At 34.7% G+C, this 25,780-nt stretch overlaps 2 protein-coding genes across 2 annotated transcripts; one reads left to right on the forward strand and one right to left on the reverse strand.

The window, feature by feature from the left end:
- Positions 1-649: 649 nt before the first annotated feature.
- Positions 650-25,359, reverse strand: LOC137580144 (uncharacterized; the record flags this gene model as incomplete). The annotated part of the gene is made up of 3 exons (XM_068294070.1): positions 25,342-25,359; positions 2,957-3,089; positions 650-850 (listed from the first exon to the last, which is right to left on the reverse strand). Coding segments are annotated over exons 2-3 (334 nt in total), but the record flags the coding sequence as incomplete, so codon positions are not given.
- On the forward strand, positions 24,686-25,336 carry LOC137580141 (eukaryotic translation initiation factor eIF1-like). Its single transcript, XM_068294069.1, has one exon. It carries the CDS (start codon positions 24,837-24,839, stop codon positions 25,167-25,169), a length of 333 nt encoding a protein of 110 aa, XP_068150170.1. The 5' UTR covers positions 24,686-24,836; the 3' UTR covers positions 25,170-25,336.
- Positions 25,360-25,780: the final 421 nt, after the last annotated feature.

Genomic DNA, 25,780 nt, shown 5'->3' on the forward strand with positions numbered 1-25,780 from the left:
ATTTAAATAGAACAACAATAAAAAAAGAAAGAAAAATGTTCAACTGCAATATAACTTTTCTGACTATTGGTGGAAGCAAATAAATTTGCCTTTTTTTGGTTGGCGGTTGGAGGCATGCAGAGTTGGTTTGGTGGATGATTTTTGGCCCAGAACTGTAAACAGCAGGGCATACAAATAAACAAGTTTAAAGGCCTCCTACCACAAATTTCACCCCGCCAAGCAATTCCAATTCAATGCTCCATCCAGCAGCATTGCCTTTGTACCATTTCGGCAATCTTATTTTATTTTTGGTTTGACGCATCAATTTCAATTTTATTGACAAGACCAATTCAGAAAACAACAACACACACACACACACCCAAACACACACACAGAAACTGATGGCAAGTAGACAAGCGGAATGCTCTTTCACGAAATGCGTATTAACAAAAGATATAAAGAGTAAAACAGAATATTGGGTAATTAAACTGAACTCCTTGTCTGCTATCAAGGGTTAAATTCGTACAAAATTCTTTTTATACCCCTTTGGCTCTTTTTTTATAGCAAGCAACCGCATTTTTATTGACAATCATTCGCAATTGATTTGCATATCAGTCAGGATGGTCCAACGCACTTTTCTTGAAGTAGGCGTCACAAGTCATAAACTCACCTAATATGCGCAGATATTTTAAGCCCCAAAACGATTCAGAGCCGATTGCTGGCAGATTGGAATCGGTTATGCGTAGAACCTTTAATTTCATAAACTGTCGCATTGCTGGTCCGATGGTAATTGAATTCTTCGGTCCACGTATTATGATAACCTCCACATCGATGTCCAGGTCGTTGCGTGAGGGTAGAGAGTTTAGGCCGCCTGCAAAATGAAATGAAATTTTTTAGCAAAATCTTTATCAAGTGGTTAGGTAGGTACTTGAACTAATTTTATTGTACAGAAATTCACGTAGCCTGGCCTGATCATTAATTGCAGACAAAAACTTGTGGCCTCAATTCATGTACTTTCGTTCATTCTATCTATTCTATCCCTTTTTGTATGCAAACAATGTCGAGCATAGTCACACGGTGCCAGTTTGAGTGGTCTAACGGGATGCAGAACGAGGAGAAGATGTGTAAACAAAAAAAAAAAGAAAAAAAGAAAAAGAAGAATTGTATAAAATAAATGCAATGAGTTCTCCCAGTTCTTCCAGTTACCGTTAACGACTCGCTCTTCACGCTTCACGCTGGCCCCCATTTGTATGCTATAGAATTTTTAGCACTCGTTGTAGTCCAACGACTTTTCTATTGTGTTTTTCGTATACTCGCTTGGCCCTGCACCCACACAAACACACAAACCGCAGTACCGCTTATACATACATAAATGAATGTTCAGGGTCGTGTTCCTATGACTCTCTGTGTAGGTGTGTGTGTGTGTGTGTGTGTATGAAGGTTGGTGTGTAGTTGCATTACAATGCTTTGCATTATTATACAATTCCGTTGTTTGGCGCTGTTTTATGTTGACTGAACACGCTGCGGGAATTTTATTCATAAAAAATGCAAAACATTAACACTGATTGCAATAGATTTTTCTTTTTTTATGCCACGATTATCCTTATGGGGTTATTCACGAAAAATGTTAAAGGTTTGCTCATTAGTTGCCTTATTACATGTCGCATGGGGAAGATTTCTATTCTATGGTTAATTTTCCAGAAATAATTTGTTTCATAAGTAAATTAGAATGGAATTCAAGAAACTACTTGGGCTGATCAGCGTCTTATTGTCAGAAAAAACAGAAAGAGATGCAAACAAACTCTATTGAATTATCGCTTTAGATGGGCTTTTGGTTATTTAGGCTTAGAATTTTCCGACAACTCTCTTTTTTAATAGAATCATAAGAAGTCGATAATGTTAGCCTACCTTTTGTTTAGAGCTAATTGATTAGCAGAATTTAGAAAACATTAGAAAAACACAAATTTTCCAAGTGTGAAATAAAGATGGAGAAATCTAAAATAAATGTCCAAGTTTCCCCCTCATGCAAAAAAGTAAAATAAACTTTGCTAAAACATTAAAATAATACTACACATTTGCTTTTCATTCAGTTAAAGTGAATTTGCGAATGCATTTGGTTTTATTTTATTGCCAGTTCAAACATTTACTCTTTCAATATATAAACATTACGTTCTTCATGAATTTTAATAGTTTTTCTCTATGACATTTGGATTTATATATATATACATATGTACATACATTTCATTCTAATTAAATTTCTTAAATCTTATTGCCATTGACAGTTCTTTCTATTCAGGCCCGAAATTAAAACGACAAAAACCAAACACATTCAAAGTCATTCGGGGTATTACTGAACATGTGTGTGTGTGGGAGTGTAAGTGTGTGTGTGTGTGTGTGTCTGTGCTAACCAAACAAGCGTTAAATTGAAATTATAGATTTTTTTGCTAAGCAAGTAGAGGAAAAAAGATAATACTTACATATAAAGAAATGGAGAGGAGCAACTGAAGATGAGCAGAACAAATACGAATTTTTTGGGGTTTTTTTTTTCGTTTGTTCGTTTTTGGATTGCAAAACTCGTTTTATAGATACTTCTGCCACAGAGACCTTCGGCAGTCTCACAACGGCAAATGACAGTTGTACAAATTGAAATTGTCAGACATTTAAGCGAAATAAATGGGGGGAGATCTAAACAGAAGCAAAAGCATTGCGTGTGTGCTGAGCATTTACAAATCGAACTATTACAACTTGAATAAAACGCTTTGAATGATGCTATCATTATGATACGCGCACTACTATTACTGCTGCTACCACTCGACTGCTTTCGACTTTAGAGACTAGCGCTCTCTATGGCGCTTTTCACGTTTTTCTGCATAATTTGCCGCAAATTTTTCCGCGCTTTTACCTTTGCATTGATAATGGGCGTATGGGCGAATGGGCGTATGCGCGGTTTGCCTTTTGCATTTATTATGCCACTTACCTTTGGTGCAAATGGCCTGATAACGATCCAAATCATCCATGCCACACTGGCATTCCATGGGGCATTTCCTTCTTGTATTGCTGAACATTGCCGGCATTATACACAGGCTGAACAGCAGCCACTTGAAAAGCATCTGCAAGAGACAGAAGGAAATTAAACAAGGTGAGCAAAGTGAGTAGGAACAGACGTCGACAACTCAAGGACAAGTTGCAATTAGTTTTCTCGTTTTAGATTCTTTTTGTGCGTAATCTTAAAATTGGCATTAATAAAAATTAGTAAGATTTGATAAAGAAAAAGACAAAAGTAGCTAGTTTAATTTTTGTTAATGTTTTAATTTAAATGTTTGTGTTTGATAAGTTCAACTGTATTTATTGCCATTAGCAAATCATAATTAATATTTTTTATTCCAGTAAATTATTCAATAAGAGAACTTAGGTTTCTATGGTCTTTTAGTCTATGTGTCCTTTGGCTTAAATACGAATTACAAATTGTCCATTCAATCCATTCTCAGACACTGTATATTTAAATTCAAAGAAAGTAAATAGTGAGTTATTAGAGTTATTATTGACTTTTAAGCCACTCTTCAGTCTTTAGTCTATCTATGAAGGTCGAAGCTTGATTTCGAAAAAAACAGTATTATAGTTTATTTTCAGAATAACATATAGGATATTTTCGGAAGGGAAACAAAACACAAGGTGCCATTAAGGTGACTACCGAGAGTGAGGTGTTTGTAATTAGTAGCCCTCTTTAAAATTCAGTGAGACCTAAATCAGAGTCAGAACAGTTTTTCATGTCAAAGGATGATTTCAGTGATTCCCTTTGCTTTTATTGAAGTAACATAAAAAACAATTCATTTATTTCCTAGAGTTACCAATCACGAATAGCGGATATTGGTGTGTATAAAGTAAAACCAAAATGTTATATAATTTAAATCGATTCAATTAAAAATGTTAGCCAAAGCTAAGAAAGCTAAGCTACAAGCTAATCTATTTAGCAAGCTTCACACACACATAAAAACACACACACACATTCAAAAACACAGTGCCACAGTTTAGTAAGTGAACAGCCATTCAAATTGAAATCAACGTGGTGTCACATGCTGACATTGTTTCACTTGTTACTTTTGGTTGTTGCTCTTTTGGTCATTTTGTTTTGAGTTTAGTTTTCACAGTAAAGTTCAGTGGTTTTTTCCGACATAGTTTAGTTGAGTTTTCCACTATTTTGTTTATGTGTACTGTGTATTGTTGTGTGTCTGTGTGTGTGTGTGTGTATTGTTTGTTGCGTATGTTGCGCCATGTTGACCCTGGGTGATTTGTGGTCGCCATTTGCCACTGGCCACTAGCGCCGCGATAAACTGTGGCCGTTCTTTTAGTGTGTATGTTCATGTCACACACACACACATACATACATAGGTCTCTTGTGGTCTTCGTCTGCATAAATTAGCCGCAGCACTATGTGGTTGAATAACAAACCAAATAGCAAAAAAAAGGAGAAGTAGAGAAAAAGAGGTTACAGGAGCAAGAATTAAAAATCAACTAACCGAATCTTACTTTAATGTAAGAGGGATTATATCAAGGATTCAATTTGCTTGAAAGCAAAATATAAAAATTTCTTTGGTTCTCAGGAAAAACATGGGAAAGCCGCAAGGATTTATGTGCAGCATATCTTCATATATATATTTTTTGGCAAAGTGCATAAAAGAGGACAGACAGAAAGAAAGAAAGAGTGTGTCACGGGAGAGAGAGAGAGAGAGAGAGAGAGCGCGTCATAAAGCCTGTCACCTTATGCATTGTGTCCTTGCCGGATTTGTTGTCAGGATATTGCCTTTGGGCGCACCAGTTGAGTAATATTTCTGCAAAGTTGTTGCGGTAAAGTGAAAAATTACTTCTACCAACCAAAAAAAATATATATATATGTAGAAGAACTATATTCATAGTATGCTCGTGTTCATATTCATGCAATATTGCCATATTCTTAACTCTCACACACAATTTAACTTGGCTACATTATTCACTATAAAATCTCATCGCTGAGGGAGCTAAAAATATTCGAAAGAAAACTACCATGAAAAGAATGCATCTGGAAATGGAGACAGGGTGAGCCAACATAAAGCGGTTCAACTACCTTATCTAAGGAGCACTTAAACATTGTTTTCCAGACATTATTTATGCCTAATATGTCAGATATATGTTTTGCGAAATGCTTCAGTATTAATATAAGTTCTGAATAATGTAATATCATGAGATGTGAATTAAAAAGCACCCTATTGCAAATCCAAAGAATTAAAGGCAAGTGAGTTATTAAAAATTCAACTTTAACGATTGTAATTAAAATTTGTAGCAAAATTTCACAATAAATTTGGCCATTTTTTGTGTGAAAATTTTAAATCTGAAATTAAATATACACAAAAACGGAAACTTTTCCTCACCAAGTTAAGTAAATTTGCGGATGGATGATAACCTAAAAATCAGCATCTGTCAAAGCCAAGACAAAGATTGTGGCAGATTTCGGTATGGGGCAAGCAGCTAGCGAAACGTGGATTCCACTCACCGCAACGGCAAAAAGGAATATCTTCCTCCCAACTAGACCAGACCAGACCAGCTGACGGTTTCTTGCCATTTTCTGAATTTGTTGGCAATACGAAAAACTTTGTTTGCCTCCTCGATTCGGGCATGCATATGGCGCACGCGAAAATGGGCAAAAGTTGTGGGTGTGTATATACAATGTGTATGTGTGTGTGTGTCTAAATGTGAGCGTGAGTAAAGACAGGAGGAATGCTACAAAAAGGAAACAACAAAAACAGAAAAAACCACTTGGACTAAAAGTAGTTGTTGATATCAGCTTTCAACATATACATTCTTCTACTTCTTTGACTTCCTTCTTTTTGCCTATTTAAACACACAAAAGACACAAGGACAAGGACTGAGGAAGAGGAGGAGAAAAACCAAACTGAGAGTGGGTTAAATCATCTACCCAGAACTAAATTTCTCATACGCCACTTGGGACAAAAAGTCAAAGCAAACGCACAAGCCATCGGATGTGGCATTTAATACGTTCGCTACTTTTGTAATTGAATATGATAAATCAAACGAAGAGTTCATGGGGTAAAACTCATATCAGGCATGAATGAAACTCAGCAAACGGAAGTGGTTCAATTCGCTTCAACTAGGCCACTGAAGGTGGTCTCTTCACTTAGAGATGGCATCGTGAAAACACAAACAAAATGAGTAATAAATAATCCGTAGGCAAGTAATAAATGCAAAATATGACATTGAGAATGGGATTTCCAAATCGGAGCACTTCTAAAAGTAACACGTTGCCTTTCTAGGCAGAACAGTGCTTATGATTATTAATTATAAACGAAACTTTTAAAAAAATAATTGTTTTAACCTTTAAAAGTTAAAATATCAGTGTATGTCCTCAATAACTTTTGTTTAGTTTGTTAGTTGTGTTTTAAAGAGAAATTTTAGTTTCAAAACCAAACACCTTTTGCTTATGACTATCACATTTCCGTTCATCGCTTCGATTTCTCCCTTGGCAGTGTTTCTTACTCATCTCTAGTTCCTGGTTCTCAGTTTTCTTCCTTTCTCTTTGGTTTTAACTGTTGGTTCTGCTGCATCTCAAATTACAACTTACAGCAATTGTGTTGCTTCTAATTTTGCTGGTCATTTGAGTAACTCAAATTGTATTAAATTTAATGCTTCAACTAAAACAAAACAAAACAAAACGAAAACGGAGAGAAAAAAAAACGAAAAACAATGAACAATTCAAAATCAAATAAATCTTAATATTTGCCAACGGAGCTAAATCAAATTACGTAAATCAGAAAGCGAAAAGAAAAAGGCAAAGGCTAAGCCTGAACTGGAAACATCTGCGAGAATAATATTATGAGTTATGCCTCAAGGGGGCTTCTAAGTGCGTTCAGTAGAAGAGTCTGTGGGAGAGGTAGGGGAATGGATGCTGCCACTGCTGACCGACATTAAAATTCATGAACACATTTATTGCCAATTACTGGAAAGGCCCCGAAAAACGGGGCACGTTTTATATAGAGCAAAAGTGAGGAGAAAGTAATTCAGAGTGGGAGTGAAGGGAGCCACAGGTCACACATACGCCACGTACACCCACACAAAATGCGGCAAATGCTTTTCTGATTTTTGTTTATATATTTTTTTTTTTTTTTCTGATTTGATTTGGCAGTTTTTGTTTTTCGTTCCCACAAATTGATAAATTAGATTTACGCTTGAGAAATTATATTACAATAGATTTGTATTTTTATTATTTTACCGCAAAATTTAAAAAAATATCCTAAAATTTCTGATGTTGCTCAGCTACGTTATACACTTCTTGGTACCCAATCACATATTTATTTTAATCATTTTGCAAATACTCAGTTCGTATTTTTTTTAGGTCAGAACTTTTAAAACTATCACAATTCCTACCAATTGCAAATTCTTTCTTTCCTTTTATTCAAAAAAATCTTTTTGTGTAAAGTAATAAAACGATCGCAATTCATCATATTAAATGGACGTTTCTGTAATACTCTGTAAATTCTTGGTAAAGATAAGAACATCTAGGGCTTAAAACTGAACCAATTTTATCTAAAAATTCTTAATGGGGAAACACATTTGTTTAGTTCTTTACTTGAATCAAATTTCTCGTTCTAGTCCGATAGTCTGCGATAGTCTAGTCTGCGAAAATAACAGAGTATAGAATCTTTGCAACTGTTAAAGAGACTTGTCTATTCTCTATTTGAATTTTTTCTGCAAGTTGTCCGTAATTTATGGCTATTGCACGTGTTTTCAGGCAGTGAAAAAAGTGTTAAATTATTCTCGTTTATTTGGAATTTTTCTTTTGCTGATTTCGCAGATTCTCTGATTTTCAATGTGAAAAGTTATATACCTACAGTTCAGACAATTTGCTTGTGATTAATGGAAATTTGATTTTTAACACATTTGCATTAGTTGTTGGCTGGGTATGGATGAGTTAAAGGTTTTTTCGTTTCCACTTTAAGGCTTGGATATCTTTTTCGTGGTGGTTAAGTGAAAACAAGCTGGCGTGAAGCGTTAAAAAATGCAATCAAAAGCCAACACAAAAGTTTAAAAACCTGAAGAGACAAAAAGCAAATTGTGACCGTGACCAGGCGCGGACAGGTGAGGTTAGTTGAGGTAACTGAAACTAAGGTAAGGCAAGGGGACAGCTTGATACTAAAACGGGTTGACAGGCGACAAAGAAAACCGCATCCTCTTGGTCATTTTGGCCGATGACGTTATTTTCTTTTCATTTTCGTTTTCTGCTGCTTTTTGTTACTTTTTGACGGGCGGTCAGTTGAAAGTTAATATCTTTGAAATATGAAACATTTAAGTGGAAGTGAAGGGATTTCTGTAAAACTACATTTGATTCTTGCTATATTTCTGGTTGTGTTTTTTTTTTTTTCCCCCGTCATCTTTAAGAGCTACATTCAAGAGCATTTTTTTTTGTTCAGGTTGTAGGTGTAAGCCTGTTGCCTGTTTTAGGCATCAATGCCTCAAAAGATTGCTGCTCATTTGCCGTACTTAATTGGCCCATGTCGGCTTAATGTTTCATCGCAGCTCCACCTCTCCTTCTTCCCTCTGGTACTCCACCGGTCATCTGCTTCTTCTGGCTCGTTTCACTTCCGTACAGAATCGTGTGTGTGTATGCGTGTGTCGGCTTTTGTGGCGGGTGTGGCCCAAGAGCTAATCGTATTTGACCAAATGACCCAAAACAAAAAAAAGCAAGCGACAAAATCTGCAGCTGATTGCACACACACACACACGAACCCATATAAGAAGGTGGGGGGGCGGAGAAGTTTATCCTGGTAATTTCTATAAAATGTTCGTCCTCTTACATTTACTGAGTGTGGAAATAAATCAAATAAAATACTACAAGTGCACAAAAAGCCTGTGTTAACAACATGTTTTTAACCAATTAGAAAAATTTCGTACAAAAATTATTACACTCAGAAACAATTTTAGTTAAGAAATGTTTCATATATATACGTAGAATCATGTATGTATCAGAATTCAGAATATCAGGGAATCACAGGACTCTTGTTATACTCCTAATACATATTAGGTTAACATTTGGTAAGCCAAGTACAAAAAAAATTTCAGTGTATCTTTCAATTTCGATCAGGAAACGTTGCTTTCAAAATTCAATCATAATTGTTTAATGTAGGTACTGAGTAGAAATTTAAAAATTTACAGTACAATAGATTATGAAATATTTACTCAGTGTGTTGTATTTTAAAATAATCGAAACTCTCAAAGAATTTTAAAAATTATTTATTTCGTACCACTTTAATTCAATATCTCATTGAATAACTCATCTCAAACTTGAATAACTTGAAGAATCTGAAACTATCTACCCATCAAACGATTTCAATAAATCAGTTTATGCTTTTCGAGAGTTTGTTATCTCTTTAATTTTTAAAAATGATGAAATGAGTATGCATAGTTTATAGAGTTCTCTTAACTACATATTAATAAATAATTAAATTTTCTTCACCCAATCAGTTAATAGTTGTTAGTGTCAATCATATTCACACAACTTTCAATTGCCCTTAAAGCATTGCTTCTCCATCCATCTACAACAATTGACATCAATTAAATTTTGCCCATTGAATTAAGAGTCGTTTCTGTCTATTTCTCTTACTGTCGGTTTCTATCTCTGTCTCTTTGATTTCAATTGTCTGCCAAATAAGTAGAAATCAACTTAAAGTGTGTGATTTAATGTCTGACTGAGTGTCAGAGGAAAATAAGTTGAATTAAATGAATCTAATGAAGAGACTGAGAGTGTATGATGCGAAGTATGTAAGTATGTATGTATGTGTATATGTGCACGTGTGCTTGAGTGAAGTATCCATGTTAGAATGGCATGTTGAGAAAAAAAAAGGAAACGTTGTCTTTATCCAGGACAACCACATGGAGACAGACCGAGAAAGGGAAATACAAGACAATGATGTAATTTCTGGTCTACCTTTCTTTCAATGTGATGTACAAAGAGAGAGAGAGAGAGAGCGAGAGAGGATATAGTGAGAGAGAGAGTGAAAAAGAGAGAAGACTGCCTCCTTTTTAGGTACAAAACAACATTAAGGACCATTTCAGTCTAACTTTGAGTCGCCGTTGTCGACGTCTTTGGCCAAAATGAACAAGCGGAAACAATTAGCGTTGTGTTGTGTAATGTTTGCCCTGGCTCATTCTGTAATTAAGAGACTCATTAAAAAATGATAAATTTAAATGGAAAAACATCTTTTGGCCATAGAATGAATGATTTCAACTTTAACTTTGCCCAGACAGTCTCAAGTGCTTTTGAGAGAAACATCTCAACCAAATAACTCCATAGAAATTAAGTAAAATTGAAATTTTAATGTTAACACTTTGAAGCTAAATAGGAAATTAAGTTGCAACAACCAAAATGTTTTGTAAAGGAACAAATCCAACATTATATTCGGAACCCATTTGTTTCTATAAGTTTTACGTCCTCAATTATCATTAGATCCTTAGATCCAGGCAAGTGTTGTAATATATGTATTACTTTATAATAAACTTTGAGTATTGTTCAGATACATATTGTGACATTGTGGTCAACCGATTTAAAGTTTTTTATATGTTTAAGCCACTTTTCTAGGCTTTGCACAAACTAGATTGTATCTTTACTTTAGCGGTGTCCTTTAATCTTTTGGGAATTGTTTATGCAGAACCTTCATTCGGTTAAGTAAATATCGAAAATTGCTTACTGGGTTGTCCTCGATGCACTTTCAATTAATTGGTAAAAATAATGTTACATTTTTATTCGTTTTTTTTTTTGCCGTGAAATAAAAATTCACTGTAATATGCTTCCCACCTGTCAGCTGAAGTGCCATTTAAAACCATTTAAATAAATATTTTAATACTTTTTCACATATAAAGTGCATTAAAATAAATCAGTGCAAATAGTTTTTTTTCCACTCCATTCTTGATGTTCTCATTGAAAGGGTAATTGAATGAGTCATTTTTCAATGCCAATTAAATTGTTTAAATAAGCTAAAGTTAAATATTTAAGCCATTCGCACAAATATTTACGAACTTTTTGCCACATTTGGCATTTCTTCCCCCCAATTTTGCCATTTAGAAGCCATACACATGTCCCGGGCGTAGCCAGACACGACCAACAGGACCAACATTTTTATCAATTTGCTAGCTGTGTGAGAGAGCGGTAGGCAATCTTTCAGTAAGCTGTCCGGATTGAGCAAAGTGCCAAGCGACGCGTGATTATGCCCCGGTCATAACGAGGGAGTGTAACAAAGGGGTAAAGGCTGGCGGATGAATTTGAGTTGAGGATGATAGACATGGTCACGGAAACGCTCCATAGCCTGGCCATAAAAGACTTGAGCGATTAGTTACAGAACGTGCAATGCATGAGATTTTTGAGCGAAGCCGCAACTAGCCACGTATGGGCTGGCAGCCCACCTAAAAACCACAACCAAGCTGAAGATCCTGGGAGGCTGCTAAAAACGAAAACTGAAAAATTGAATGGGGGGCTTAAAGCCTGTAATGCTAAGTTGTTGAGCGAGTCTCGTGATGCCAAATTGTGAAAGAACACAGAAGCTGCAAACCGCTTTAACTTTAAATTTAAGACGAAAATTGTTAAATTTAAGTGAAAGTAACTTTGTTAAAATTTAAAACAGTAGTTAATATTCGAACTTGTAAGTCCAAATGATTTAAATTCAATTATTAGGAGTGCTTAGCTCACATTTGAAGGCCACCTTTACCCTTTAGACGTAGACAACTATTATTAAATAGTTTAATTGTTTTCTTACTTACTTTATTACTCCCTCACATTCAATAGTTCCTTCTTATAAATTTAAGTAGCAGTTCTTTTTTGCATTCATTATTTTATCTTGCCATGTTCTGCAAAAACTAACCATACTTAGATACTTTCTTCACCCTTGGTTAGCTTTTGATTTTGAGTAAAATTATAAATTAAAATTGATTACTTCTCCAAATTGTTTTTAGGGTCAAATCCTATTTCGAAATCAATCATAAATGATTGCCTACAAAATGGCACCCATAATTAATCATACTTTTTTCTGAATAAGTTTCCAATCCCATTCGATTCCATTTCCCCTCTTCCTGACTATCTCACGCTGTCATTTTCAAAATGAAGATTTTTCAATTGAAATGTCAAAACCGTGAAATTTCTCCCTTTCGTAGCGAACAAAAAGAGAAATCCGACAAACAAATATTTGCTCATTAATTTATCAATTTACTGTCATTGATGACCCTTCAGATGGGATGACACAAAATAAAAGAACTACTTACTATATGACATACTTTTAAGTTGGGTAAATCGAATGGTAAAAAAAAAACCAATAAACAGTTTTATTTAAATTTCCATTTATCAATTTGCTACCCGAATGACTGGCGGTCTGTTCGTTTCATTGCTTATTATTTCAATCAATTGAATTGAAGCAAGGAGACGGCAAAAATCAGTGAACCGTTTTGCATTGGACTTTGTGTCCTGACCCTCATCGTGTGGTTGGTCCTGGGGACAAGTTTGTGTGAAAAGAAAATACTTTTCTTCTCGCTGCCCGGCAGCTAATTTATCAATGGCCGCCATTTGCTTCTTGCAAATATTTTTTGTAATGGAAAGTAATTTTTCCATTTCGTCCTCCGCGTTGCGCTTTTACCATTTGTTGGAAAGAGTTGAAAGCTTGCCAAGGACTCGTTACTGCGACTTTTTGCTGATTGAAAGCTTATTGTGTCCGCGCTTTAATATTTATGGCATTGTAAATTTTCAGTTGCGTCTCCAACGATTTGAAGGTCATTTGCCTGTAATTAAACTTTGCCCTCTCTTCCAATTGTCTTAGAATTTTAATTACATTTCTTTTTTAAGGTACTCCAACCATGAACTTTTCCTTCAGCACACTTCCTGCTTGCTGTGTGTATTTGTAGGCATTTGCAAATGTATCTATATCTGTTTTTTTGTGTGTGTCTGTGTGTGTGTGTGTGTGTATTGGCTTTTAAATACATCAACCGCAAATACCGCAACTCAATCAAACTGTTAATCGACTTGTCCTCATACTACCTCTAGGTCAATTCGTGCGTGCCTCTGGGTTGAAACCCTTTTCTGATTGTTTTCTTTTTTTTTCCCCCATATACTCTGAAAAGTGAGAAAAGTAAACTGATTTCGGTAAGCAGTTGGTTACCAACATCAACAGCATTTAATCAGGCAGGTTTTGTTCTATACAAGCAAAGATCATTCAATGATGATTCAAAAAAAAGACTTTATATTAAACATTACATTAAATCTTTGGTCAGAATAATGGTGAAATATTTGTCAGTTAAATATAAAGAGGTATTCGAAGCGTTTTAAATAAATTATAGAAAAATTTCTACAAGACTGAAACGGAAAAAAAATCGGTTGTTTGCTAACATTAACAATTTTAATAATGTGTCCAAAATTTCATTGTAGCCGATCGTTAATTCTGTTGGTTATTTTTTTTTTATTTTCTTCTTTTTATTTTTGCTGTCGTTGTTTTCATGAATTTTCAACCATAAAATGTCAATAATATGTTTGCTATTTGCGGCAGTATTTGCACTGCATTCGTTGGCCAGATGAAAAAGCCTGACAAAAAGGAAGATGGTGAACGTATACGAGACCCCTCAGCTGCTCCTTCAACCTGTGCCAAAGTCAATAGGCAATAATAAATATTGGAAAAGTGAGTGTGTATTGAATGGATATATGTGTGGCTGTGTGTATTGGGGATCGTGTGTGTGTGTGGGGGGTGTGGGTGTGGGTCTGTACAGTGATGAAATTGAAGCAGCCGTAAAAATGGTTTGAGGGCCAAAGTAACGGCCATTGATTCGATGAAGTCTGCAGTAATAAAATGTATTGGCTGTGAAAATGTGATGAATAACTTGTATTAAGTGTTTGTAGGCCATTCGATAAAGAAAAATTTATGAATTTTTCATAAATTCATGGTGGAAAATATACAAATTTTCTGTTCAATTTCATTTTCATTTTCTCATATTTACCTTGGCAAGTAAGTATGTCAACCATTTCGAACTAATCATACGCTTGGGCAAAAACCGCATTGCAGCTAAAATTAATCAAGAGTAAGCCCTTCAGCTTTAATGTGGCTTCCAGACCAAGTTGAAAGCAAAACCTAAATCCAACACACACGCACACAGAAAGCACATATATGGTAAATCCCACATATTAATTAAGATGAGTTTATGATTAAGCGTAGCTGTGTGGCTATCTCTCTTCGACTCGTTCTCGGTTCAAGTTGAACTATCTCATAGACTTTGATAACTAATTTACACACATTTATTACTCGTATTGTGCAGATGGACAGATACATATATACGTACATACTTGTATTTGTTTTCTTCCTTTGGAAATCATAACAGCTTGAAATGTTGCGCATACGACATGTGTGCGCCTCTTCCTACACCAATAATCCATTCTGTGGTATGGCTGGTGGGTTCTGTGTCAAAGCGCGAAGCTTAGATACAAAATCCCCTTTTTGCTGAGAATATCATTGCTCATATTGCTTACACCCTCCCCTCGCGCATTCAACAAACTTCGCTGAAATACATACTGTTCACTAGTTAGCCATCTCTGGTTTTCAGCCAAATGAGTTTGTTACTCCAGTTGTGTGTGGTGGCGGATGAGTAGCTGTTGGTTGGGTTGGGAAACTGTTAACACTTTTCTAACTGCTTGGCTGCTGCTGGTTGTTAGCTTGTTGGCCATTAGCCAGCTTTCAGTTTTAATTAAAAACTACAATTCATAGGTTTTTTTTTTGCCATCACAAAGGAAATTATTTCACTTTATGACTCACACGTTCTTAAAGTTGTAGTGGGAGGCAACTGTATGTGTGAGGAGGAAGAAAATGATGATTAAAAATTCAATTTCGCTGTAAGCTTAAAATGGCATTATTTATGATGAAGAAAATTTAAAGAATTTCTTACAACAAGGGAAATTTGTTTGAAAACAAATGCAATGTCATTTATATTTCTACTTTGTGCTTTGCTCGCGAGGTGTGCTTTAGAACTAAGTAAGATTTATTTCGATGTAAAAAAAGTATCTCTGTATTTTTTGTTACTATCTCAAAGTCAGCCAAATTCCGACTTCAGAATCATAAATGAGTTTGATGTATTCTGTTCTAAATTTCTAAGAGGTTTTCAAGTTTTTCTTGAATACTTAACAATAACTCGCTTATTTAATAACCACACCTCGCACTTCTTAAGCCAAAATCCCAGCCGAAATTTCTGTGTAAATTTGCAAGCATTTTTCACCTTTTTTTCCCTAATATTTTCTTGGTTTTTGTTTCTTTGGTGTTGCGTTGTCAAATATTTTTTAATTAGGCAGAAAGGTATCCCGACTGCCTTCAAGCAGTAGAAATTTTGGCAAGTCTGACATCAAAAGGCTGAGATGTATCATGTACCATTTAATGTTTACGTTCATATATCCATCCATTGTCTCGATAGGATTTCCGTTTTGCATTTATTCATTTTTCTTTTTCTCCTCTCATGGCATTGTTTGCATGCCGTGACAGGACTCACAGCTCATATACACATGAAACTCAGTCTCCTCTCGCATTTCTAACTTTTTCGCTGCACTTTAACTCATTCATCAGTCATTCCAAAGGCAGATACATATAGTAGACATCCTTCCCATATCTCTTTCTCTGTCTAGTTGCCTCTTCTTGTTTCTTTCTAGCTCGGCTCCTAACATGTTTTTTGAAATTTCAACGATTCCTCCGCTAACTGAGTTGGAATTGTTGTTGCTCCTTTGCTTTCTCTATGGCAGCTTTTGTCGTCGTCGTTGTTGGCGTCGTCATCAGCGCAATTCAAGCGGAATTCTGCAAAATTTACTTTGACGTTTATGCATTAAGTATACGCAGCGTGTGCCACCAGGTAGAAGTACATACGTATAAGTAGTGTGAGTGCGAGTGGGCGTAGTGTTTGTTTAAGCGTATGACGCACATACAAAGACCAACATGCGAAGTATCTAAATAGTTTGTGACAAGAGCAAAACAGAAAATGAAAATAAAAGCTGAGAGCAGATAAATAGAATTGGCCGGAATTGTTTGGTTTTGTTTTTTTGAGTCGAAAATTGATACAAAACATGATTCGTTAAATGAATCTTGCAATGGTAGCTCTTTCAGTTTTAGATTTTCGTAAATCCCATATCATAATTTAATTTTTGTAAAATTCCAAGTTAAATTTAATTTTTATTGTGACTTGATCATTTAATTATTATTAAAAAATCTTTAAAAAAAAATGATCCATCCACAATAGCTTTAGTTTTATATTATTGTACCTACTTTTGTTTTTAATCCACTTTGATTGGAGTTACTTAAAACTTCTAAATCCATTTCATTAAGTATTTTAAAGTTAAAATTTATCAAAAATAATACTCAATCACTTCTAAGCCCCATTAGTGTATGATCTTATTTTATTTTAGTTTCAATTCCATATCTCAAATTTTATTCAATTTGGTTTTATATTTTTTCAATTTTTTTTTATGAATTTGTTTAGATTGGTATGAGGAAACGCTTTGATTACAATTCACTGAATCCTGAGTGTTTTCTTCAAACGCGGAGCCGAGCGGGTGGTGCCTTAAATTATTGGCTGTGGATATTTTTAGTGTTCTGTTTGACTTTACGCACGAGCGACAGCATCATCATTTTCATCTTCCTTTACGTAGTAATCATTTTGTATTTTGTGACAGTTGGTTAAATGATTTTTCTCATCTCGTAATTGCCAGCCAATATTTTTGAGTTGACAGAGCGACAAATTGGCTAAATGTTGAACAATTTAAATGGTAATATCTCGACACTTTCCACGTGTACATGACATGTATACTCGTTTTTTGTTAATGCTAAAAATAAACAAAGCACCTAATACCTCTAATGTGCTCGGTTCCAGGAATAAAGAACAAGTAAAATGAACAGCCCATGCAACAGTTGGAGGCACACCATCATCCCGTTGGTTGTCAGGGATTTGCCACACTTTCGTGTAGGTTTTGGTTTTGCTCGGAAAATGTTTTTCCTTTATATATAGATTAACAACCGTACGCGTTCGCATCAGTGTCCGTGTTTGGGGTCCATGATGGTCATAATAGCAAGCCGAAATCACCGAGTCTCTGTCTTTAAATGTTTCAAATTGCCAACAAGGGATTTGGCTTCATGGCATTTTACTTTTGCTTGCGCTGTCCGATAAGCGCCTGTAGTTGGGTCTTATCTCTCTCTTTAAGGATACTCGTATGCCGCCCCATTGCCGAGATTTATTACCAAGGCATTATTTTTCTTGTTTTTTTTTTTTATTTTTTGAGATACCTACAATTGAAGTAGCCTTTTTTATACACTTTCCACACATCTTTTAGATAGTTGTCGAAAAGTATGCAAATTATTTGCCTTTAATGTGTTACAAAAAAGTTTTCTCAAAACTTTACTCTCAATTTTATTCATTTAACAGGGAAGAAAATAAAGTTTCAAGTATTGCAGCTTGGGTAAATATTTCTTAGTCAACTTATACATATAATATAATTAAGTCGAGCTAAAGCTATGACAAAAGCGACAAGCAAAAGGCAAACACACGGAGAAGGCTTCAGTAAATTCCGCAAAGTGCAAGGAAAAAATGCCGCAAGAGTTAAAAAGGGAAAGGGAAGATAAGACGTAGAGGATATGGTACAAAGAAAGTGGCATCATATGAGATTAAAGCAAAAACTATGCAGAAAGAATAAAATATTATTTAAGAAAGCAAAGGAATCGACTATGCGATACCTTAAACTTTTTTAGTACCCACATTTAAGTTGTTAAAAACAATTAAAACAAATTGGGTTCAGGGGATCGTTAGAAATAGATTATAAGTTTCACTGGGCTTAAGTTTCTGCTGTCTCCATATCCCAAAGAACCCCAAATGAGTTTCTGTGTTTATTACTTCTGCTTTTAAAGATGCCAATAATCCGAACTCGAACAACATAAGTACATTAAGTCAATTTTTAATCATTTACCCAGTCTAGTGATTTAAGCCATTATTTAAACATTTTTATTACAAAAACAAGTCGTATTTCCTTGTTGCTGAATCCCAACTGGCACAAAATATAGTCTTCCCGTTATGTGAAACTCTTCAAAGTAAAAAGAAAACCTGCAAGAACAAAACCAAAGCCAAAGGCATCCAGAAAACCAAAAAGAAAGAAGATGGCAAAAAAGAAAGAAACTTTTTCCCGTCTCTAGATTTTTTTTTTTTTATTTTGCGAGTTTAGTGAAGTGCGCACTATGAGAGACATAATTATGCGATTTAACACTTTAGTGTTGTGGAAAAGTGGAACAACCGACAAACCGCCAACATCATCTCTATCGTCCTGCCCATCGCCATCCTCATTTTCATTCCCATGCCCATTCTCTAGCTCATCTTCCATCCACAGCGTCATCATACTCATGCCAGATGAACAAAAGGAAGTGAAGAGCAAACCTGCGAAACAAGAAAAGGAAATTCGTGCTAAAAGTGCACTTCCACTACAAAGTGAGAACCACAACAGCAGACCAAAAGATTTAATAAGAGGCAAAAGTTTATATAATATTTTTATAGCAGACGGGCAAGATGCTGCAACAGAATTAGTTAGACTAAGTAGGGGGAAGGAAAAATGCGCATTGCCTCATTTAAGTTGGGGTAAAAAAAAAAAAAATATATGTATATGAAATCAAATGGCTTTTTTCCCTTCTAAATGGATAAACACACAAATAATGGAACTGAGACTGGAACTAGGAATATATAGTATATACATATATATAAATGCAAAAGGACCTAGCTAAACGAATGAACGCAATTGAATGAAAATTATGCCAACAGTCCTTTTCAGTCTGCAGATGACCTGCACGAGCCAAAGCTGAAAAATATGTATACCCTTTAGTTGCCAAGATAATTGGGGTATACTCAAAATACTTTCAGGAAAATTTTCCTATGCCTCCTATAAAATACAGTCAAGGGACTTCAAGAGTAAGTTATATGACTTAAGTAAAAACTTAAAGAAGAGCTTGCAAAGAAATTTCCTGGTATAAGGTATCACAGAGTCGTTCCATCATATTGAGTACACAATATTTTGTATAAAATAACTTGGGCCCCTTTCTGTTTTACAGATCAGTGAACTTTTGCCTAAACAAAAATTGAATTGTATTTTGACTGACGTTTGGCTCGAGGGCCATTTCATTTCTCTCTTTTGAATTTTGTTTTCTTTTTGGACGTTAAAGAAAATTTGTTCAAGCAATTTCCTGGTTAAATATTTATACAACTTAAATATAGTATGACCTTCCCATTAACAGTTGTTGCCTGTATTCTGCATTAACTGTGGCCTTGAGAAATCAAGCCAATCCCAGAGAAATGTTTCTAAAAATAGATGCTGTAGTTGCTGCTGATGTTGATTTTCTTGTTAAACAGTTAAACTGCCTTTAGTTGCCTACAACGCTTGGCAGCAGTTAAATGACATAATCAATAAAAACCAGGTTAAATTGAACTTTGACATGTGAGAGCTGAGGCCGCTGACGATGTGCCAGCGACTAATGAATGCCAATGGACATGATTGCCATGTCTTTTTATACTGCCGCGCCCTTCATCCCTTCTCAGAATGTCAGTCATGCAAACAAATAAAAACGTTTTTATTGTAATCCGCAAATGTCAAAACATTGCATTGCCGAGTAAAAAACGAAACAACTCTTTAACCTATCTCATCGGGTGTATCCAATGAGTTGTGTGTGTTTTCTGTGGGTGTATTGTGCGGTTCACCTGGTAGTTTTATCGCATGGCACGCAGTTGTTGCCCTTATATGCCTATTCTTTCTCCTTTCGCAGCTATCAAATGCGTACAAAAAGAATGGGAAAACCAAAGGAATAGCTGTGACATAGTTTCTATACTCTTTCCTAGTTATAGTTTAAGTAAAATTTGGTTTAAAATTAGAGCATTGTTTTGACTATATCCAACTGGAATGATTGCTGAGAGCATTTTCACGAAATAAACATAATTTTAAGTTGATTGTTTAAATTAACAAAAAAATTAATTATAAAAATACTGATAAAATCAAAATAATGATAAAGTCAAAGTAGTTGAAAGTCAAAGGTAAAAGACTTTCAATTTATTACAAGAAGTAATAAATTCCTTTCTTATTTTGGAACTTCAACACATACTAAACGTACCTTTCGTATGGGAGAGCATAAAAAAAGGTTTAAGGTCTCTATTGATTTTCCATTGACAAATGGTTGACATTTTTTTGTCATCGTTGAAGACTCATCTGCCTGACTCTCCGTCACACACACACACACACACACACAGAAACACAGGTTAAATAGTTTCAGAATGTCTGCCACATTAAAAAACAATTTCCGCTAAATCACTTTTCAGGCCAACGAGTGAAAGAGCATGAGTGAAAAAGAATAAAATGGGGGAAGGGAAGACAGGAAGCTGACACTTGCGGAAATTCCTTAACCCCAACAAAGTGAAAAACGAAGACGACGAAAGTCTGACAGTAAAGTGTGTAAGCAGACCAGCCTTATGTAACAAATCAAGTGCCAGAGGGTTTATTTTACTTTCCCCGCCGACTTTTTTTCTCTCTCTCTCCTCCTTTTTTTGTTGTTTGGTTGTCATATTTTTTGGCGAATGGTTTATGGAATGTTTATATTGTAGAAGAGTAAGAAAATGCTCTTACTTCGGGCACTTGGCTAATATTATGATTTGATTTTCAATCATTTATAAACATTTAAGCATAGAAGAGCGTTTGGGCAATGGTATCCTTTGAAAATTGTCTCAGAAGAGACCATTTGCATTTTATTTAGTTTTTGATTGAAATCCCAACAAATTCCAAAAATATGACTTCGAAATTCCACATTACTGTTCTTATCTGTTACAGATTTGGAAAAACAGAAAAGAGGATTATTATCCGATTTAAGGACATATCAGTAAATTAATAATTTGTTTTATACCCCTTGAAACTTTTTATAAATTCACAATCAATCAATTGCATGAATTTATAAACTCCAATTAGTAAAACATTTTAAAAAAATCTTGACAAACAGAAAAATGTGTCAAATTAAATTTTATTTTCTTGGGAGTGAAAAAAAACATCGTATTACGTTTGCTAACTAAGCACTTTTAACATATTTAACCAAAAAGGTCATTCACATGTCTACCAGACTCTGGGCTTGGAAAGAAAGAAAACATATTCCCATAGATAATGTCCCTACCCTAGGGCAGGGACCCGAAAGCGCCAACAGCAGCAGGAGCAGCAGCAGCATAAAAATCTCTAAGAAATATTAATAAAAGATGAGCGACATTAGTGTCTTGGTTTTGCCACTGCCACTGCTGATACCGCTGCGTTTTCTTGTAAATGTTCAAACCAAAAACCGTAAAAGTCAAAAAAAAAAAACGAAAGAAAGAAAAAAAATTATTTTTACTACTTCCCTTGGAAACAACAAGCAACTTGAATGGTCTCCATCGTCGTCTAACCTCGAGCATTTTGTTGACCTTTTTCTTTTCTTTTTTTTTTTTTCTTCAACGTTCATTTGTTTGTTTGTCTGTTTGGTGCCTTTTGGCTTTGGCTTTAAAAGGTCGAATGCAAAAAGGAACAAAAAACAGAATAAAAAAAAAAAACAGAAACATACAAAAAGGGAAAATGTCTCATAAATTTGTAACACTTTTCCGTATAAGCTTGAAGCAAACTTGGCCTTTGCCACACAATTTGTCACACATACAAAAGAAGATAAATCATATATATAAATATATACATATACACACACATACAAGGATCAAGTTTATTCCACCTCGCTCTTTGTATTTCTGTCCCAGTTCCTCAGTCTATCTGGCTTGTGTCTTTGTAGTTCTGTTTGGACCATTTGATTAATAAATTGTTTAGACTTGACTTTGTTGGTAATAAAATATGAAATGCTAAAACTTCTAAGCATCAAAGGAATGTGAATGTGGCAGAGCAAAACCCAGTCACCAAATTAGTCATGCTCATATATAATTTATGTCCATGTTGATGTATGTAAGCCAAACAGCAAGCACATTTAACCTCAGTTAGCATTTGTAAAATGATGCATATGTTGGCAAAAAAAAAAGGCAAAACCCAGAAGGCTAGACTAATCAAGCCAAAAGGCGAATATTCAATACACTTGAAAAATATACTTAAATTGTTTAATTGGCCTTTGCTACATCTGGTTTTTGAGAAGAAAAAGTTTAATTTGCATTTAAGAAGTCAAACTTTTGTGAAATTTAATATTACATTTTGAGCAACATATTAAAAAGTGATGATACACTTAAATCTTCTTAGTCAATTACCAGGATAACTGATTTCGTAACAATAGGGAAAAATTTCACATGATGAAAGTAAGGAGACATTCTGCTTTGGTTAAGAAAAACAACAAAATTAGTTGGACATTTAATAGCAATCCTTTGCTCAAAATGAAGATAGCCCTTTGGCAAAGGGTATACAAAGAAAGGAGCCTTCAAATTTCCATAACGAGAGGACCAAAACTTTTCTTTTGCGTATGCGTAATTTGATTTTTCATTTCTTCTTCGGTTTCTTCCTTCCGTTTTTCAGCCATGCATGATTTTTATGCGTTTACAGACAGACATTTCTTTTTTTTCTCTCTTCTTTGCATTTGTATTTGATTTTTTTTTTATTTTTCTTGTGAGTATCGAGCTCTTTTGTCCTTTCGTTTCTTTTTTTTCTCCTGGTGTGGTCCTTTTTTGATTACATCTCAATCAATTGGTGGCAGTTTTATGTTTTGCACATTTCAACATCTTTTGGTATGTTGAGCTCTTCTCATCTTACTTCTTTCTGTTTGTTATGTTTTGGGTTGTTTTTTTTTTTTTACTTTTACGATGCCTGCGGTGATTTTTTTGCAGAAAATTATTTTTATTTTCGCTTTCGCTAAACTTGTTTATGGCAAATTGCAAAGATATATACATTTAGTATATATAAATTTTCGTTTTTAAAACGCTGTTTTTTATTTTAGAAAATGCGTTGTTGCCAAAATTTAATTTGCCTGAGTGAAGAAGTTGATTAATTTTTACACATGGCTCTGGCCGCAGTATATAAAATGTTTATTTTGCATAGTCATAAACTTTTCACACACACACACACACACACACACACACACACACATTCAGCGAACAAATTGCTCGAGAGGCTTTTCTGGTAATCATCATCAAGCCAGCATTTTCATCATCATAATTATATAAAAATAAAAAGGCGAACAAATAAAAGACGAAAGGTAAAGTTACCTTTTTTTTTTTTTGTTTTTAGTCAGCTTTTAGCTTCTGCCTGGGCTTCTGTTTATGACAGACTTTCCCACACTTTAAACATTTTCACTTTTCATTTGAAGAGGGTGATGGTGGAGTGGTGGGCGACTAAACAAGCGAAACACTTGCAAGTTTTACGATTTTCAAATGATGTACGTACAAATTCATAGAATTTTATATTTAACAACGCCCAAAAGTATGCAATGGCAACATTTGGGAATGTATTTTGCTTGTTTGCCTTGTAGTGTGTGTCAGCATGCACAACAGTTGTTAGTTATTTAGTGTGAGAGCGAGAAGGTACATGTTAGTGGGGGAGTAAGAGTGAGAGCAAGAGAGTGGAGGTAATATTTCATTATTTGCCCGCACAGTTTTCCGCTTGAAAGAGAACATTCATCATACGCTTCGAACATACATACATACAGTTTGAAAAACTTTCACATGGTGTGGCATTTTTCATTCCATTCGGAAGATATTGCCAATTAAAATGAACTATATACAACATTTAACACAAATTTCGCTGCCACAAATTCTATTTTAGAAGTTTTTGTTTTAAATTCATACATATTTTTTTCTTTCTTTCTTTTAGTTTTCTTTTTTGCTTTTGTTTGTCGGCCATGACAAACTCATTATAAATGAAATGGCCAATGGGCCAATGGGAAAAGTTTTTCAATTTTTAGCTATCAAAGCAAGAAAAAATCCATCAAACATGGCCGGAACTAAGGGGATAACGAAATCGGCGTAGATATTCTAGAAAGTCTATAGAGATTAGATTCATAGATTCGTATTGATCACTTCTGCTATAATTCTTTATTCTAAAACTTTTTCTCTGGTTCCTTGTCTCTTCAAAATACAAATGTAATTGTAACTGACAACTTAATTATTTTATTCATTATTGAATCAGTTAACAAAGATTAGAAAGTTCTTTTTCTTTAAGCGATATAAGCCCCGACTAAAGAGTTTCATAATCATACTAGTTTTTAATCTGATTCTAATCCATGTATCTCGAAACTCTTTAAGTTTCTAACGACGCCTATGCTTCTATATACAATATCATCATCAAATATAAACGAAATAAACACAAACTTTTTGTTTTGTGCCATATGATATGCAAATTTTTTTGGTCGCCCGACAACTTTGTTTGCATTGCCACCAAAATCAATCAAGCAGAAAACCAGAGCAGCACCACAAAAAGAAAAAAAAAAATGAAAGAAATGTAAATCAAAAAATTGTCATTTCTTAAATTTAAATTTATTAAACTTTCAATGACTGCGCATTGATAATTTCCACAAATTGAGCAAATCTGGATGACTAATTGAATGCTAAGTAATGAAATAATGAGCCGATGGCAATTTGTATTCATTAGTAGGCTTATTAAATTTATCTTTATATATTCTAAGCTCTTTGAAGTAGCCTTTGCCTTTCCAATCGTATTGTTTTCAGAGTAGTAATATTCCCAGAGTAAAATTTATATAAAAGGAAAATTATTTTGTTATATTGAATTTGTGGTGTAACGGAGCTTTTTAAGGATTTCCAGCGCTTGTCTATAGAGAGATATTTAGCATTTTCAAGTGATTCGCATGTCCATACAGAATTTAAATACTCGTGATCCCTTTGCGGATGCCAAAAATGGGAACGAAGATAATATACAAGATGGCCTAGTGCATATACGCATTCAACAAAGGAATGGACGCAAAACATTGACCACTGTCCAGGGATTGTCCACCGAATATGATCTAAAGAAAATTGTTCGTTCTTGCAAAAAGGAATTCGCCTGCAATGGAACTATAATTGAGCACCCTGAGCATGGTGAGGTGATTCAATTACAGGGTGATCAACGTGAAAATATTTGCCAATGGCTAACCAAGGCTGGCCTGGCTCGTGCTGACCGTCTCAAGGTGCATGGCTTCTAAAATTATTCGAAAACTATTCAAAATTTGATTCCAAATTCACCCAAAACTTGAAGATAGAACTGCATTTTACGAAACAGTTCTGGGCTGCTACGAAATTCATAAATACTTAAAACATAAATTAAACAAATAAGTTTGTAATTGATATTAATAAAACGGATAAAATTCCACTTACCTTTGCTATGGTTACTCTGCGAGCTGAAAGAAAAGGTAATGAGAAAAACCACATTAATATTTGTATCAAAAGGTTAGCTACTACAACAACTTGAGGTCACTTCAGGTAAACAGAACAAATATTAATGTTACACAAAAGTTAGTTAGTCCTTTTCAAGATACCTACTAATTAGACTGCAAGGAGGTTTGAACTTAAATATTTTTACCAAAGCTTCTGCTGTGTTTGTCTTAAAATGCTTTACTTTCGATGCTGACATATTAATACCTAACCAAATTCACCCTAGGCATACACAGGGTATCAATGTGATGTTGAATTTCCAAGGCAACGAAAACTTTTCAAGCTCAAGTGTGTTGGCCCTTAGGTCATAGTATGTACATAAAGTATGTAGCCATGTAGGTGAAATCGGTTTCATCCGTAAACAAGCTAGTGAGAAATTGTC

Source organism: Drosophila tropicalis, unplaced genomic scaffold (assembly GCF_018151085.1).
Source record: "Drosophila tropicalis isolate 14030-0801.00 unplaced genomic scaffold, ASM1815108v1 contig_81, whole genome shotgun sequence".
In the NCBI taxonomy this organism is placed as follows: Eukaryota; Metazoa; Arthropoda; class Insecta; order Diptera; family Drosophilidae; genus Drosophila; species Drosophila tropicalis.